This window comes from Triticum aestivum, chromosome 3B (assembly GCF_018294505.1).
Source record: "Triticum aestivum cultivar Chinese Spring chromosome 3B, IWGSC CS RefSeq v2.1, whole genome shotgun sequence".
In the NCBI taxonomy this organism is placed as follows: Eukaryota; Viridiplantae; Streptophyta; class Magnoliopsida; order Poales; family Poaceae; genus Triticum; species Triticum aestivum.
Genome location: NC_057801.1, coordinates 250,687,981 through 250,701,397, shown reverse-complemented (window position 1 = coordinate 250,701,397; position 13,417 = coordinate 250,687,981). Strand labels below are relative to the sequence as shown.

General features: G+C 51.8%; 2 protein-coding genes across 2 annotated transcripts; both read left to right on the top strand.

Annotated features, from left to right (window-relative positions):
• Positions 1-4,040: 4,040 nt before the first annotated feature.
• Positions 4,041-6,401, top strand: LOC123069559 (ABC transporter F family member 4). Its single transcript, XM_044492445.1, has one exon. The coding sequence runs from the start codon at positions 4,141-4,143 to the stop codon at positions 6,148-6,150; it is 2,010 nt and encodes a 669-aa protein (XP_044348380.1). The 5' UTR covers positions 4,041-4,140; the 3' UTR covers positions 6,151-6,401.
• A 4,191-nt stretch (positions 6,402-10,592) lies between these two features.
• On the top strand, positions 10,593-12,795 carry LOC123065308 (pectinesterase-like). The gene is made up of 2 exons (XM_044488637.1): positions 10,593-11,730; positions 11,825-12,795. The coding sequence occupies exons 1-2, from the start codon at positions 10,629-10,631 to the stop codon at positions 12,496-12,498; spliced, it is 1,776 nt and encodes a 591-aa protein (XP_044344572.1). The 5' UTR covers positions 10,593-10,628; the 3' UTR covers positions 12,499-12,795.
• Positions 12,796-13,417: the final 622 nt, after the last annotated feature.

The following is a 13,417-nucleotide window of genomic DNA, read 5'->3' as shown; positions in this document are numbered from 1 at the left end:
AGTAGGTTCGATCAACTTCAGTTAGCAGCAATAGCGAAGGAATCGCTCGATCGGGTTCAGTTAATAGCCAGATCGATCAATCGCTCGGGTTCAGTAACACGTAGCCTACAGTGCAATCGCTCAGGGTCAGTAGGCGAACGCCTTGCTCGGGTTCAGTTAGAGCCCAACGCCTCGCACCCACGCGTGTACGTGTAAGAGAGAAATGCGCATCGCTTGGCCCCGACCACCCACCGTAACCGGGAACTCCCCGATATTTTCCTCGCCCTCGCTTCTACCATGGTTTTTTCCGTCATGGACAGCCCAAAAAATGTCATGCAGCTGCGTCTCCAGCCCGCCCAGGATGAAAAGCCCATTTTCTGTCATGATTTTTTGTCATAGAAGTAGGAGCCCACCACATCTATAATGATACCGGGTTTTGTCACAATTATCGTCATAGAAGTGTCATAAGCATGGGCAGCCCCAGTGCATGTAGCTCCCGCTTGCGCATGGTCTGGGGAAGGGTCCGACCACTTTGGGTCTATTGTACGCAGCCTTTCCCTACATTTCTGCAAGAGGCTGTTTCCAGGACTTGAACCCGTGACCTCATGGTCACAAGGCAGCAGCTTTACCACTGCGCCAAGACTCCCCTTCATTTGGCCCGTGACCTCATGGTCATAAGCATGATAGAAAAAAAATCATTTGGCCCAAAATGTCACGGATGTGCCTTTTTTTTGTAGTGCATGGGGGTACGGGATGGAGTACCGTCGGCGCTGGGAGGTCGAGTTAAGGAGAAGGTGCGATGAGTCGGTGAGGATGCTGCGGTTCTGGTGGCGCCGAGTAGGCCTCGGCTTCGTCCGAGGAATTAGTGAGGACGCTGCGGTTCTGGTGGAGCAGGTTAAGGCGGCGATGTGGGGATGGAGCAACCGCGATAAACGAGGCGACCGTCGTAGCAACTCCTTGGAGGTGGAGGACGGGGCGGCTGAACCAACAGGACGACGAGATCAACGACGGATCCTCATCCGGGGAGGTGGATGAGGGACGTCGAGCTATTGCGGTGGACAACATCGTCGGGGAAGAGGCTCCGACTGGGCACTGGTGAGGTGGCGGACGGAGAATGGTGGGGTTTTGCGACTGGAGCAGAGAGGTTATGGTGGCCTGGGATTTCGAATGGTGAAAAGGAGGCGATGGGAGGGGGAACCATTACTTAGGGACGCGCTTGTCCAAAATGTAGGGTGTGTTACAAAAGTACCCCCATCAATTTGAACTAGCGGCCCTTTCATCTCAGGGTTAGAAGGCGCATTTCGCGTGTCAGGATTCGGGAGCTGGAGGGAGTTTTCGCGCATGTTGTAATTTCGGGATAACAAGGCATAGGTTGTGAAGGCGCGAGTTTTTGGAGCACGATATCTGAATTTTTGGGATATAAGAAGGCGCGGGTTGAATTTTAGGGACAAACCTAACATGTAATATTGTACATACCAAATTATTGTACGTACCAAATCAATTTGCACTTCCCTCAACGAAAAAAGCGAAAAAATAAAACTATTCACACCACACAAAGAGAGAGTCTTGTCCCGTTTTATTGTACAAATGCTATTCAAAGCTATGAATCCATGCATCGCTCGGCCCCGACCACCCACCGTAACCGGGAACTCCCCGATATTTTTCTCGCCCTCGCTTCTAGCACATTTTTTTTCGTTATGGACGGCCCAAAGAATGTCATGCAGCTGCGTCTCCGGCCCGCCCAGGACAAAAAGCCCATTTTCTGTCATGATTTTGTGTCATAGAAGTAGGTGCGCACCAAATCTATGATGGTACCGGGTTCTATCACAATTATCGTCATAGAAGTGTCATAAGCCTGACAGAAACAATTTTCATTCGGCCCAAAATGTCACGGATGTGTCTTTTTTTGTAGTGACAGGGGCACACCATCCCATCTCCACCACCAGCCGCTGATGCAGCTCCACCACCACCACCATCCCCCGTCCCAGCAAATTGAGTCCATGGTCACAACTTTCCATCTCGCCGTCGCTGCTTGTAGCCCCCGCTGTTGACGGTTGTAGCATCCGCGGACGAAGGTTGTAGCATCGCCGGTGTCGTCCAACTCTGGCTCAACGCGTTGTCGGCTCCCACCACCATGTTCCAGCAAAAAAGGAAACACAATTCAGCAACAAAAAAGCTACTGTCCTGGTAGTAGCAAAAGACAAATACAGTTCCAGCAAAACACATCACCGGTTCCAGCCGAAATACTGCCGGCGCCGCTGACTATCGCAATGAAACACCTCGCCGAAGCAGCAAAATCTTAGCCCGTTGTAGCAAAACAAAAGGCCGGTTCCAGCAAAATGACTCGCTGGATGCAGCACCGCAGACCGTCGTCTCCATCACTAGCAGTGCTAGATGTAGCTTTTTGTTGCTTCGGTTCCAGCAAAAAAATAATCAGAGAAGAAAATCTGGTCATTGATTTGTAGCAAAAAGGATTGCTATTTCCAACAAAAATAAATAATGCTTCCAGCAAATAAATAACTCGGCAGGGAGACTCTGAGTGATTCGACTGTAGCAAAACAAACAAGGTTGTAGCAAAAAAAGATTGCTAGTTCCAGTGGAACAAAACACTGGTTCCAGCAAATAAACTCAACAGGGAGATCCCAGTGGAAGCTTTGCAGTTCGCTAGTTCTAGCTCCGCACTCCAATGGTTGCAACACCTCGCGGTGCCGGTTCCAGCTCCGGATCCGGCGGTAGGCAGCGCACCAATGACTCGGCACGAACCGTAGGTGGTTCCAACTCCGGTGCTTGGTCGTAAAAAACGGAGTGGAGGTCGTGGGGCTTGGAACAAGAAAGAGATGATGGGATGTGGGACGCGGAGGTCGTTGGGCTAGAGGAGGTCACCGACGTCGCTGGAATTTGCGGCAACCGTGGTCATCGGGATTTGGGGCTCGTGCTCGTTGTGATTTGGAGGTTGATTTCTCGTAGAGCTGAGAGAAATGGGACGAGGAAACTGAATGGATAAGGTCCAGCGCTAGTAAGAAGATAAGGCAGGGGAGGGGAGGGTGACGCGCACAACGGTGCATGGGCCCAACGCCAGGTAACCTGTCTCGCACGATCTGCTACAATCGAACGCACGCGGCGCGACCGACCAAACGCTCGGCCGGTCCGCCGTATACAAACATTTCCCTTTCTTGTAACACCACCGGGTCCTCTAAAATGTGTCTACCATGAATGAACACAGCCTGTCACTTGTGACAATCTGGTGCACAACGTGGGACAATCTAGGTGCACGCGTTTTAGCGTAGATCTTGAACGGTATATTATGAACGCAATCGACCTAACATGTTTGATGGATTCTGCTCCCAACACTTTGGGGATGAGCCAAAGTATCCCAAAGTTGAACTGCAAGATGTCAACGCAACCGCGCGAAAAAACCTATACAAATGTCAACAATCGTGGCCCTAAACGCATCGCATGCCATAAGGCCTTAAACATGGCCACCGGCGACCTATCCGGGCCAGGGGTAGTGCCACTCTTCATGGAGGCCACTTTTGGGTCAACTTCCTCAGGAGAGAAAGCTAGTAACAACGCCTCATTCTCACTAGCTGAAATCTGCTGATCCTGCCCCCACACATCAGCCCTAAGGCCCGCAAGATTCGGCTCCTCTGAGCCCATCAGCTGCATGTGAAACTCATAGATATGTTTAACAATATCTGCTTGAGTCAGAAGGAGCCCCTGCTCCGACAGCACCCTAAAAATTGTACCCTTTGACGGGTATGTGTACAAGTGATGGGTGAGCTGAAGGAGGACGGGTAAGGGTATGGGGTGATTCCACCCGTATCTCGACGCGTGCACATGATCGATCGGTTGCGTTTAATTATTTTTTTAGTCCATATTTTCTCCCTTTTTGAGGGAATTTCCATATTTATTTTATCAAATCCTATATATTTTTAAGATTTTGGTTTTAATCGGGCTTGGGCCAAAAACTGAGCTCGGGTTGCCCGTACCCGACGGGGTCGACCCAACTAAAATGTTTGGCCTAGTGGGCCAGGAAAACTTTGTTCAGTGGCATTGTCGTAGCTTTTTGCGGTTGTGGCAAAATCTCCCAAAGCTCAAACCCCTCTCTCCTCCCCCCACGAAATTCGAAATTTCCCCACTTTCACTCCCCCAAGCCCCCAAATGGCCGCTCCGCCGCCGGTGCTCACCTTGGCGGTGGAGAAGGGTCCGCGCAAGGGAGAGATCTGCCAGTGCAGCGCTGGATCCGCGCTCCGTGTCGGGCGCGTCATCAAAGGCAACCACTTTGCCGTGCGCGATAAGGGCGCATCGCAGCAACATCTCTCCATCGAGTTCCTCCCGCCGCCCGCCGCCGGATGGGTCGTCTCCGATCTGGGATCCTCCAACGGCTCCTTCCTCAACGACGTGCCCCTCGCGCCCTTTGTTCCCACCCCGCTTTCCCATGGGAACCTGATCAAGATCGGCGAGTCCACCGTGCTCGCCGTGTCCATCCCCTCCAATTCGGATCTGGGCACCGCCACCGCTGCCGACCCCGGAACTAGGCGCTCCTCGCGCTATGCGGCAGAGACGGCGGCGGTGGAGGAGGAGAAGCCCCCTGCGGCGACCCGCCGGGGCACACGGAAGAAGGCAGCGGTGGCGGCGATCCCCGAAGTGGAGAATGAAGTGCCGGACGCGGCGGTAGTGGTAGTGGAGGAGAAGCCCCGCAGGGGCGGACGTAGGAAGGTGGCTGCAGTGGCTCCCCCTGAACAGACGGAAGAGGGGGAGAAGGAGGCCCCGGTGGGGAGGCGCCGTGGCGGACGGAAGAAGGCCGCGGAGACCTCTGAACCGGAGAAGGAGGAGGCCCCGCTGGCGCCGCCTGTTGGCGGGCGAAAGAAGACCACAGCAGTTGCTGAGTCGGAGAAAGGAGACGAGGAGGAGGAAGAGGGGGAGAAGGAGGCCCCGGCGGGGAGGCGCCGTGGTGGACGGAAGAAGGCCGCGGAGCCCTCCGAACCGGAGAAGGAGGAGGCCCCGCTGGCGCCGCCTGTTGGCGGGCGGAAGAAAACCACAGCAGCTGCTGAGTCGGAGAAAGGAGATGAGGAGGAGGAAGAGGGGGAGAAGGAGGCCCTGGCGGGGAGGCGCCGTGGTGGACGGAAGAAGGCCGCGGAGCCCTCTGAACCTGAGAAGGAGGAGTCCCCGCCGGCGCCGCGTGCTGGCGGGCGGAAGAAGATCACAGCAGCTGCTGAGTCGGAGAAAGGAGATGATGAGGAGGAAGCCCTGCTGGTGACGCGGAAGGAGGACACGGAGCCTCCTGAACTGGAGAAGGAAGACGATGTGGAGGCCCAGATGGCTACACGCCGTGGGAGGAGGAAGAATGCTCCGACGGTCGCCCCTCCACCACAGCCTCTGAAGACGGGGTCCAGAGGGGGGCAGGGAAGGTTTACAAGAGCTGCTAGTACAAGGAAGGCCTTTCTAGAGGATGAGGAAGTGGAGGAAGAGGAAGAACATGAGGTGGCTGTGCCAAGAGATCAGCCTGGCAACCTGTCGACTTTGACAGCGGTAAAGGATGGTGAAGAGGAGGAGGAGGAGGAGGAGAAGGGGGATAAGGTGACAGCTGACGATGGAGAAATCGAGGTGGCTGCAAAGGCATTGGAGGAGGAAGTCCCCAAGGGGAGGGCTTCTGCTCAGTGTGCTGCTTCTGACAATGAGGGTGATGGGGAAAGGGGTGGCGGAGAAGAGGAAGATGATCGCAATGGGGATTTGCTTGGCAGTAGAAGAGAGGCTTCTGCTCAGTGTGCTGCTTCTGACAATGGGGATGATTGGCAAATGGGTGGAGGAGAAGAGGAAGATGATGGCAACGGGGATTTGCTTGGCAGTAGAGGAGAGGCTTCTGCTCAGTGTGCTGCTTCTGACAATGAGGGTGATTGGGAAATGGGTGGCGGAGAAGAGGAAGATGATGGCAATGGGGATTTGCTTGGCAGTAGAGGAGATGTAGGAGATGGGGCGAAGGTGGAGGAATGTGCTGTTAGAAGCAGTCTTGAGACCATGACATTGCAGGAGTGGTTCGACCGGATGGAAAAGTACCTCCCAAGGATGATCAACGAGGCTGCGGATCAGATGATTGCGGAGTTGGAGGAGAAACAAAAGCGAGTCCATGAGTACATTTCAACGCTCAGTAAGAGCTCCGACCCTTCCTGAAAATTATGTCTTAGATGCTGGAGATTGACTAGAAAATAAACTAGAATCGCTCCTGTGGTGATAATCTTCACTTACTGTAGAAGAATTGGTGGCGGCGTTTGTCCTTTTGGGTAATATGGGTAGTTTACTATCTGGTAGTAGTTTGATATGTTGACGTTTGCTCGTTGGCTTGTAATTAGCTTAGCATTTTGGTATGCATGATGTTTCTGTAGGTTTCAGGAATAATGTTGAATACTTCCTCCGTTTTGCAACACACAGTTTCAGTAATGAAACTGAGAGCTTGTCCCCTTGAGAAAAATCATAGTTTTATTTTGTTGCAGTTGGGTACTAGAATGGGTATGGTAGCATTTTTCTCTTATTATAACTCACTGAACTAACACCGTTGAAGCTCCATCTTGTCAGAGTGCTATTCTTTGTATGTTTCTGTCTTGCAGGAGGATTAAAAGCAACTAGGTTACAGTTTTGCTCATAAATATTGCCACGTTGTAACAATTGTGAGCCCTCTAAGTTTCAACGTGAAAAGTTGTCCTTTTTTTTGTGGGTGATGAAAAGTTGTCCTATAACTGTTCCTACATTGGCTTATAGAGCAGATTCTTGGACTACCGCTTGATTTTGTCTTAACTAACGGCTCGCGAGGCGGCGGATCTTTTAAAATGATCTGCCGGCCCACGCGTAGCAGCCCCCTTTCATTTTTCATGCAGTGCTTTCGTAGCCACACCAAATTCAAGAGCAAACATCTTTTATTTGTGTGTATGCGATATCATAGCCTTCTAAAACTTTTGTACCTTTGCTATTAATTACATTAACATAGAGTTCTCAAGATATCTTTGCAGAAAATAAATTTACGACATGACTTTTTAAATTTAAAGGTTTGTTGGCAAGAAAATTTATTTCTTACTCTATAGTACCTACTGTACCACCTCCTCTAGTAATATGGTTTACTCAAGTTATGGCCCTTTTCTATGCAATAATGTCTCTTTTCAGTATAAACCTTAACAAGTAGTAATCAAATAGCATGAAACTGTAATCAGATATAATTATCTCTCAGTATTATACATGTGATATTCTAGCAACAAACATACATCTGCGTTGTCGTCTGATTGTTTGGTATTGAATACATTGTTAGTTTTGATATAACTGTACACTATTCTTTTATCACTTCGCAAATAAAACTGACTAAAGGATGTCACTGGCTCATATTATTTTCTAAATCTAGGATGTCCTAAAGTTTGTCAGTGACTGAATGATGCTATTGTTAATCAGCAAGGATGTAATGTACTCCTTCCGTTCGGAATTACTTGTCACAAAAATGGATAAAAATGGATGTATCTACAACTAAAATACATCTAGATACATTCATTTCTCGGACGAGTAATTCCGAACGGAGGGAGTATGACACAGTATATTTCAGTAAACATCAGCATCTCTTTGAGGATGGATACTACAATAATCTGTTGTCATGCTGCAACATTATGCATGATTAATCAAATAATGCTAAAATATTACACGGACTGAAATCTTAGTAGCTCTTAAAGTATATGGATTATGTTGAAAAGATGTTTTAGATTTGAGAATCGATTTATGTTGTAACATTTGCTAGTAATTCATGTTTCTATGGATTTTTCACTTAACTATTCTGTTTTTTGCACTTCAGCATTTTTTTGTAATTATTGCTATAAAACCTCATGTGATATGATCCCATATCTAGTTATCTACCGTGACATTCCGGCGCATAAAATAGAAGATATAAGGGTTCTGTATTTTAGAGACTATCTCTTGGATTCTCAAAAACCTGGTCAGTTTTATGCGGAGGCCTTGAGGGAAATGCTGAAGTTGAAGTGATTTGCTCGGCAGTCTCCACAGCTCCAAGATGTCTCAAGAGCATGTGAAGTTTTATTCTCATGTCTTAGAATGTGCATTCTTATTTTACCAGAGATGCTGGATTTCCACCTTTGTGCTGTTAAATTTGAACTCTACTTAGAGGGTGTTTGTTTCCAGGGACTTATTGGTTTAGGGACTTAAAAAAGTCCCTATAAGTCCCATCTAAACCAAACAGGAGGGACTTATTGGGGTCATTTGGGACTTATCAAAAAAGACTCTCAGGGAGGAACTTATTGGGACTTATCGATCTGGACGCACCTACCCCGCATCGCCTCGCACGAACCCCGCCCCGCTCGTTCCCCTCCTCCTCGCCTCGCTCCTTCCCCGCCTCGCCCTAATCGCCGCCGCCGCCGACACCCTCAACCGCCGCCGCCATGGCCGATGAGGAGGACGAGATCCCCTTCTTCTCTCAATTCCCCTCGTCTCAACAGGCAACCGAAGGTTCATCCGCCGGTGGAAATCTCGGGAGGGGAATGGGTTTCTTGGATCTCAACAGCAACGTCGACGTCTTCCCGGAGTTGGGCTCGTACCAGCAACTCCTCTTCGACCAGTCGGCCGGTCATGGCCTTCCTCCGGTTGGACCTGGTCGTGGGAGGCATCAACTTATAAGTCCCTGTAAACAAACAGGGAGAGACTCGGGACTTATAAGTCCATGTAAACAAACAGGTAGGGACTTATGACTTATAAGTTGGGACTTAAAAAAGTCCTATGACTTATGAAACAAACAGGGCCTTAAGCGGTGGTTACTTGGGTTACCTTCTCTCACCACATGGGCAGTCAACAATCCAGTTAGGCTGTCAGTTGGTGTTCTTCTGCCGCAATTAGGTATAGTAGATGTTTTACTTATAGCTAACTTAACCAATGAAAAAACTGTGTCGCAGGGTTCAATATCCAAACGTAAAAAGATGCAAACGTTGCCATTATTTGTTTTCTTTGCTGAGAAATACTGTACTACAGAAAAAGATCAATACAAAGTCTGGTACCTTTGTTTTTTTTTCCTTTTGCGGGGGGTCTGGTTCCTTTGTTGAAAGGGAAATACACCAAACTGTATCAGGTGAGAGGAGTGAAGTCTATTTTAAACCCTAAACTCGTAGAGCTCGTTGGAATCAACCGATGCTTTTCTTTAGGCAATGTACGTACATAGAAACTGGCTTTAAGCAAGTGGATGAATTTTACAGGAGCTAGCTCACGATCTACGTAGAAACTTACATGCCTTCTAGCTTGATCGACCTGCGTCTTCTTCGGGGCCTCGAACATGCGCCCACGGCCGGCGGCACGACTCACGTGGCATGGGACCTGCACGCACACACCTGGCCGGCGGCCGGTGACGCGATACCCCGGGGAGGCGGGGGCGTCGGGGCATACCGTGGAGTTTGGTATTGCACCGCACTGCCGGCTGCTGCAGGTGCTTGGAACGTGGTGAGCGTCGTCGCTCGGGCAGCTCGAAGCAACAACAGCCAGCGAGGAAGATAGATATGACATGTAGGGCTGCTTAGTCGGTGAGAGAACCTACTGATCCCGGTCAGGATTGCCTTTTTTTCTGCGACAAACAAGTTTAGGATTAGTGCAGGGTTGATCTTTATCGGGATTAGAGAGGTTAGGATACCGATTTCAGGGATTCGAAGGTGGAGGTTTGATTCCGACGAGCTCTACGAGTTTAAGGTTTAAAATAGACTTCGCTCCAGGTGAGAATGGGAGAGAGGTCATCTTGTTCACCTTTGTGGTTTATTTTTACATTGTTTAGCTGCACCAGTTTAAATAGTTTGATGCATTTTGAAAGAGGCGGTTGAGAAATCTCCGTTATATGTTTAAGAAGTACTCCTTCCGTCTTAAAATAAGTGTCTCAAGGTTGAGGGAGTAGAATTTTGCTAGTTTGAGGTGTGTTGCTAATTGAACCATCTTAGCTGAAATTCGCGACGAATGCAAATTTTATAGTGTTCTTCCGCAGATGGCAAGAAGCGGCGCCCTCGTTGAAGATTCAGAATCAGCGCATGCCGCGAGCGAATCTAGAAGCCTGCGTCGCCAAGCAAGACGCGCGAATCCACCACCTTGAGTGTCGCGTGCCTCAGGCTCAGGTGCCCGCTGCCGGTGCCGGTGCGCTCATCATCGGACTGCCCAATTCGCTGTGTAAATTGCGCTAGAAGCATGGCACAATCTGCATGCATGCATGCCCGAATCGTCCCCATCGGGACACGTTCTCGCGCTGCTACCTTGCTCCAAGTATCGACCGACACTGCCGGCGACACCCAGCGTAATCGAGATCCTGCGATCGCCTGAAACTTCCGCTGCACGTGCCAGTCCTGTCACTCACTTATGCTGCAGTACTAGTGAACAGGGAAAAAATGCTCCCGAAGATAATTTACTTGTTGCAATCGGACCAATCATTCGACTCAAAACTGACTTTGTCCTCAAAGCGGAAAAGAGGAGTTGATAAAGACCTGCATGCTATGCTATATTTGCTCACCTTTCTTCCACTACAAACTATACCTTGCCTCCTTTTGCGCCAAGGCAGATTACTTGCTTACCTTCGTCAGCAATGCCTTCACAATATATACGCACGCACGACCAATGGTCATGCCCATACACTCCTCACGGCAATGACGTCGACATGGATGGCACGTGGTAAAGGCACCCCCCTGCAGGTGCTCCTGCTTTTGTTGGCGCTTCTGATCGTCCCCCGCGGCGGCGATGGCGCCGCGGTGTTCTCCGGGTACACGTTCAAGGGGCAGGGCGAGGCCGAGGCCTTCGAGGAGGCGCTGCTGCGCCAGGCGTGCTTCAACGTCACCTCTTCTTCCTCCGGGGCCGGGCGCGGCAAGGGTGACTGCGTCTCGCGCATCGACACGGCGCGCGGCGGGCCCAGCAGCGGGCCCGTGCCCGTCCTCCGCGCCGCGCTCCGCGACACGCTCGGCGAGGCCGTCAGCGCCGTCGGGGCCGTCGCCGGCCTGGCGTCCCTGTCCAACCACGCGCGCGAGGAGATGGCCGTGCGCGACTGCATCGAGCTGCTGGGATACTCCGTCGACGAGCTAGGGTGGTCGCTCGACGCCATGGCCGAGTCCCTCGACGGCGTGGAGCCGGAGATGGAGACCCAGCACGGCGCTGCGTCCGGGAGCGTCCGCAGCGGCGCGCGTGCCGAGGACGACCTGCACGCCTGGCTCAGCGCCGCGCTGGGCAACCAGGACACGTGCACGGAGGGCTTCCGCGGCACCGATGGCCGCCTGCTGCGTCGCGTCGAGGCATCCGTGGCGCAGCTGACGCAGCTGGTGAGCAACCTGCTCGCCATGCACAAGCGGCTGCGCAGCATCATGCCGCTGCGCCAGCACGGCAAGAACGACACGGCGGCGTCCGGCGCCGGTTCGGAGCTGCCGCCGTGGGTGATGGACGTCGCCGGCGGCGTCGAAGGGGAGCTCGCGCGCGCCCGGGGCCGGACGGGACGGAAGAAGGCGATGCGCGTGGACGTGGTGGTGGCGCGGGACGGGAGCGGGAGGTACCGGTCTGTCGGCGAGGCGGTGGCGCGCGCGCCCAACCACAGCCGGAGGAAGTACGTCATCTACGTGAAGCGAGGGGTGTACTACGAGAACGTGGACGTGAAGAAGAAGAAGAGCAACATCGTGCTCGTTGGCGAGGGCATGGGCGAGACGGTGATCACCGGCAGCCGGAGCTTCTCGAGCGGCTGGACCACGTTCCGGAGCGCCACCGTTGGTAAATAAAAAGTGCAAATTCTGTCTCGTTTAACCAGTTACGTTTCGTGACCGTGCGCAAAAGCTAACGATGCTGCGGCTTTGCGTGCACGTAGCCGTGTCCGGCGCGGGGTTCATCGCGCGGGACCTGACGATCCGCAACACGGCGGGGGCGGCGGCGCACCAGGCGGTGGCCCTGCGCGTGGACTCGGATCGCTCGGCCTTCTTCCGCGTGGCCATCGAGGGGCACCAGGACACGCTCTACGCGCACTCGCTCCGGCAGTTCTACCGCGACTGCCGCGTGTCCGGCACCGTGGACTTCGTCTTCGGCAACGGCATCGCCGTGATCCAGCGCACCATCCTCGCCACGCTGCCGCTGGCGCCGGGGCAGACGGGGAGCGTCACGGCCCAGGGCCGCAAGGACCCGAACCAGAACACGGGGTTCTCCATCCACAACTGCGTCGTGGAGGCCAAGTACCCGACCTACCTCGGCCGACCGTGGAAGCCATTCTCGCGGGTGGTGGTCATGGAGTCGTACTTGGGCACCGGCGTGCGCGCGCGCGGGTGGCTCGAGTGGGCAGGGGACGCCGGACTCAACACCCTCTTCTACGGGGAGTACAGAAACTTTGGGCCCGGCGCGGGGGTCGCCGGGCGGGTGAAGTGGCCGGGGTACCACGTGATCATGGACCCGGCATGGGCCAGCCACTTCACCGTAAGGCGGTTCATCGACGGCCTCACATGGCTGCCGTCCGCCGGCGTCACCTTCACGGCCGACTTGATCAAGAAATGACACACTAGCAAATGGTCAATTTGGGGATGGAGGATGGCCGGAATCGATGTATTCCCTTACATTTATTGGAAGATAAATTTTAGTAGGGTGTTTACAAATGTTTGCCTGGTATGCAATTAGAATGGACGTTTTTTCAGGGGAAGAATGTACGTTGGTGAAGCGTAACACGTAGATTGTTTAGATCTTATTAACAACAATAGGGCGCATGAATTGTTCTCGTGATTTGTTTTGACAATTAAAACATGACTACACCAAGGGTCACCTTTGAGCCCTTATATTTGCTCCGGCGATGGATGAGGTCACAAGAAATATACGAGGTAGTGTATACTCTTTGCGGATGATATGGTGGTAGTCGACGATAGTCGGGCGGGATTTAATAAAAGTTGGAGCTGTGGAGGTAGACTTTGAAATTGGAAGGTTTTAAATTTATTTTACAACTAAACTGAGTACATGAGGTACGGTTTCAGTACGACTATGCATGAAGAGGAGATTGCCGTTGATGAACATGTGGTACCTCAAAAGACATCTTTCGATATTTGAGCTCAATGTTGTAGAAGGAAGGTGATATTGATGAAGATGTGAGACATCGAATCATAACAGGATGGATGAAGTAGCATCAAGCTTTTAATGTCCTATGCGACAAGAGAGTGCCATAAAACCTAAAAAGATTCTGTAGGACAACGATTCAATCTATGGTGTTGTATGGCTGAATGTTGGTCAACTAAACGATGACATGTCCAAAGTTAGGTGTAGCAAAGATGTGTATGTTGAGATAGATACGTGCCCATACAAGAGACGAACGGGTCGAATATACGTTGATAAAGTTGGGGTATCATCGATTATGGAGAAGGTTGTCCAACATCGCCTGGGAAGATTTGAGCATATACAACGCATGCCGTGCCAGCAGTATCGGTGCATA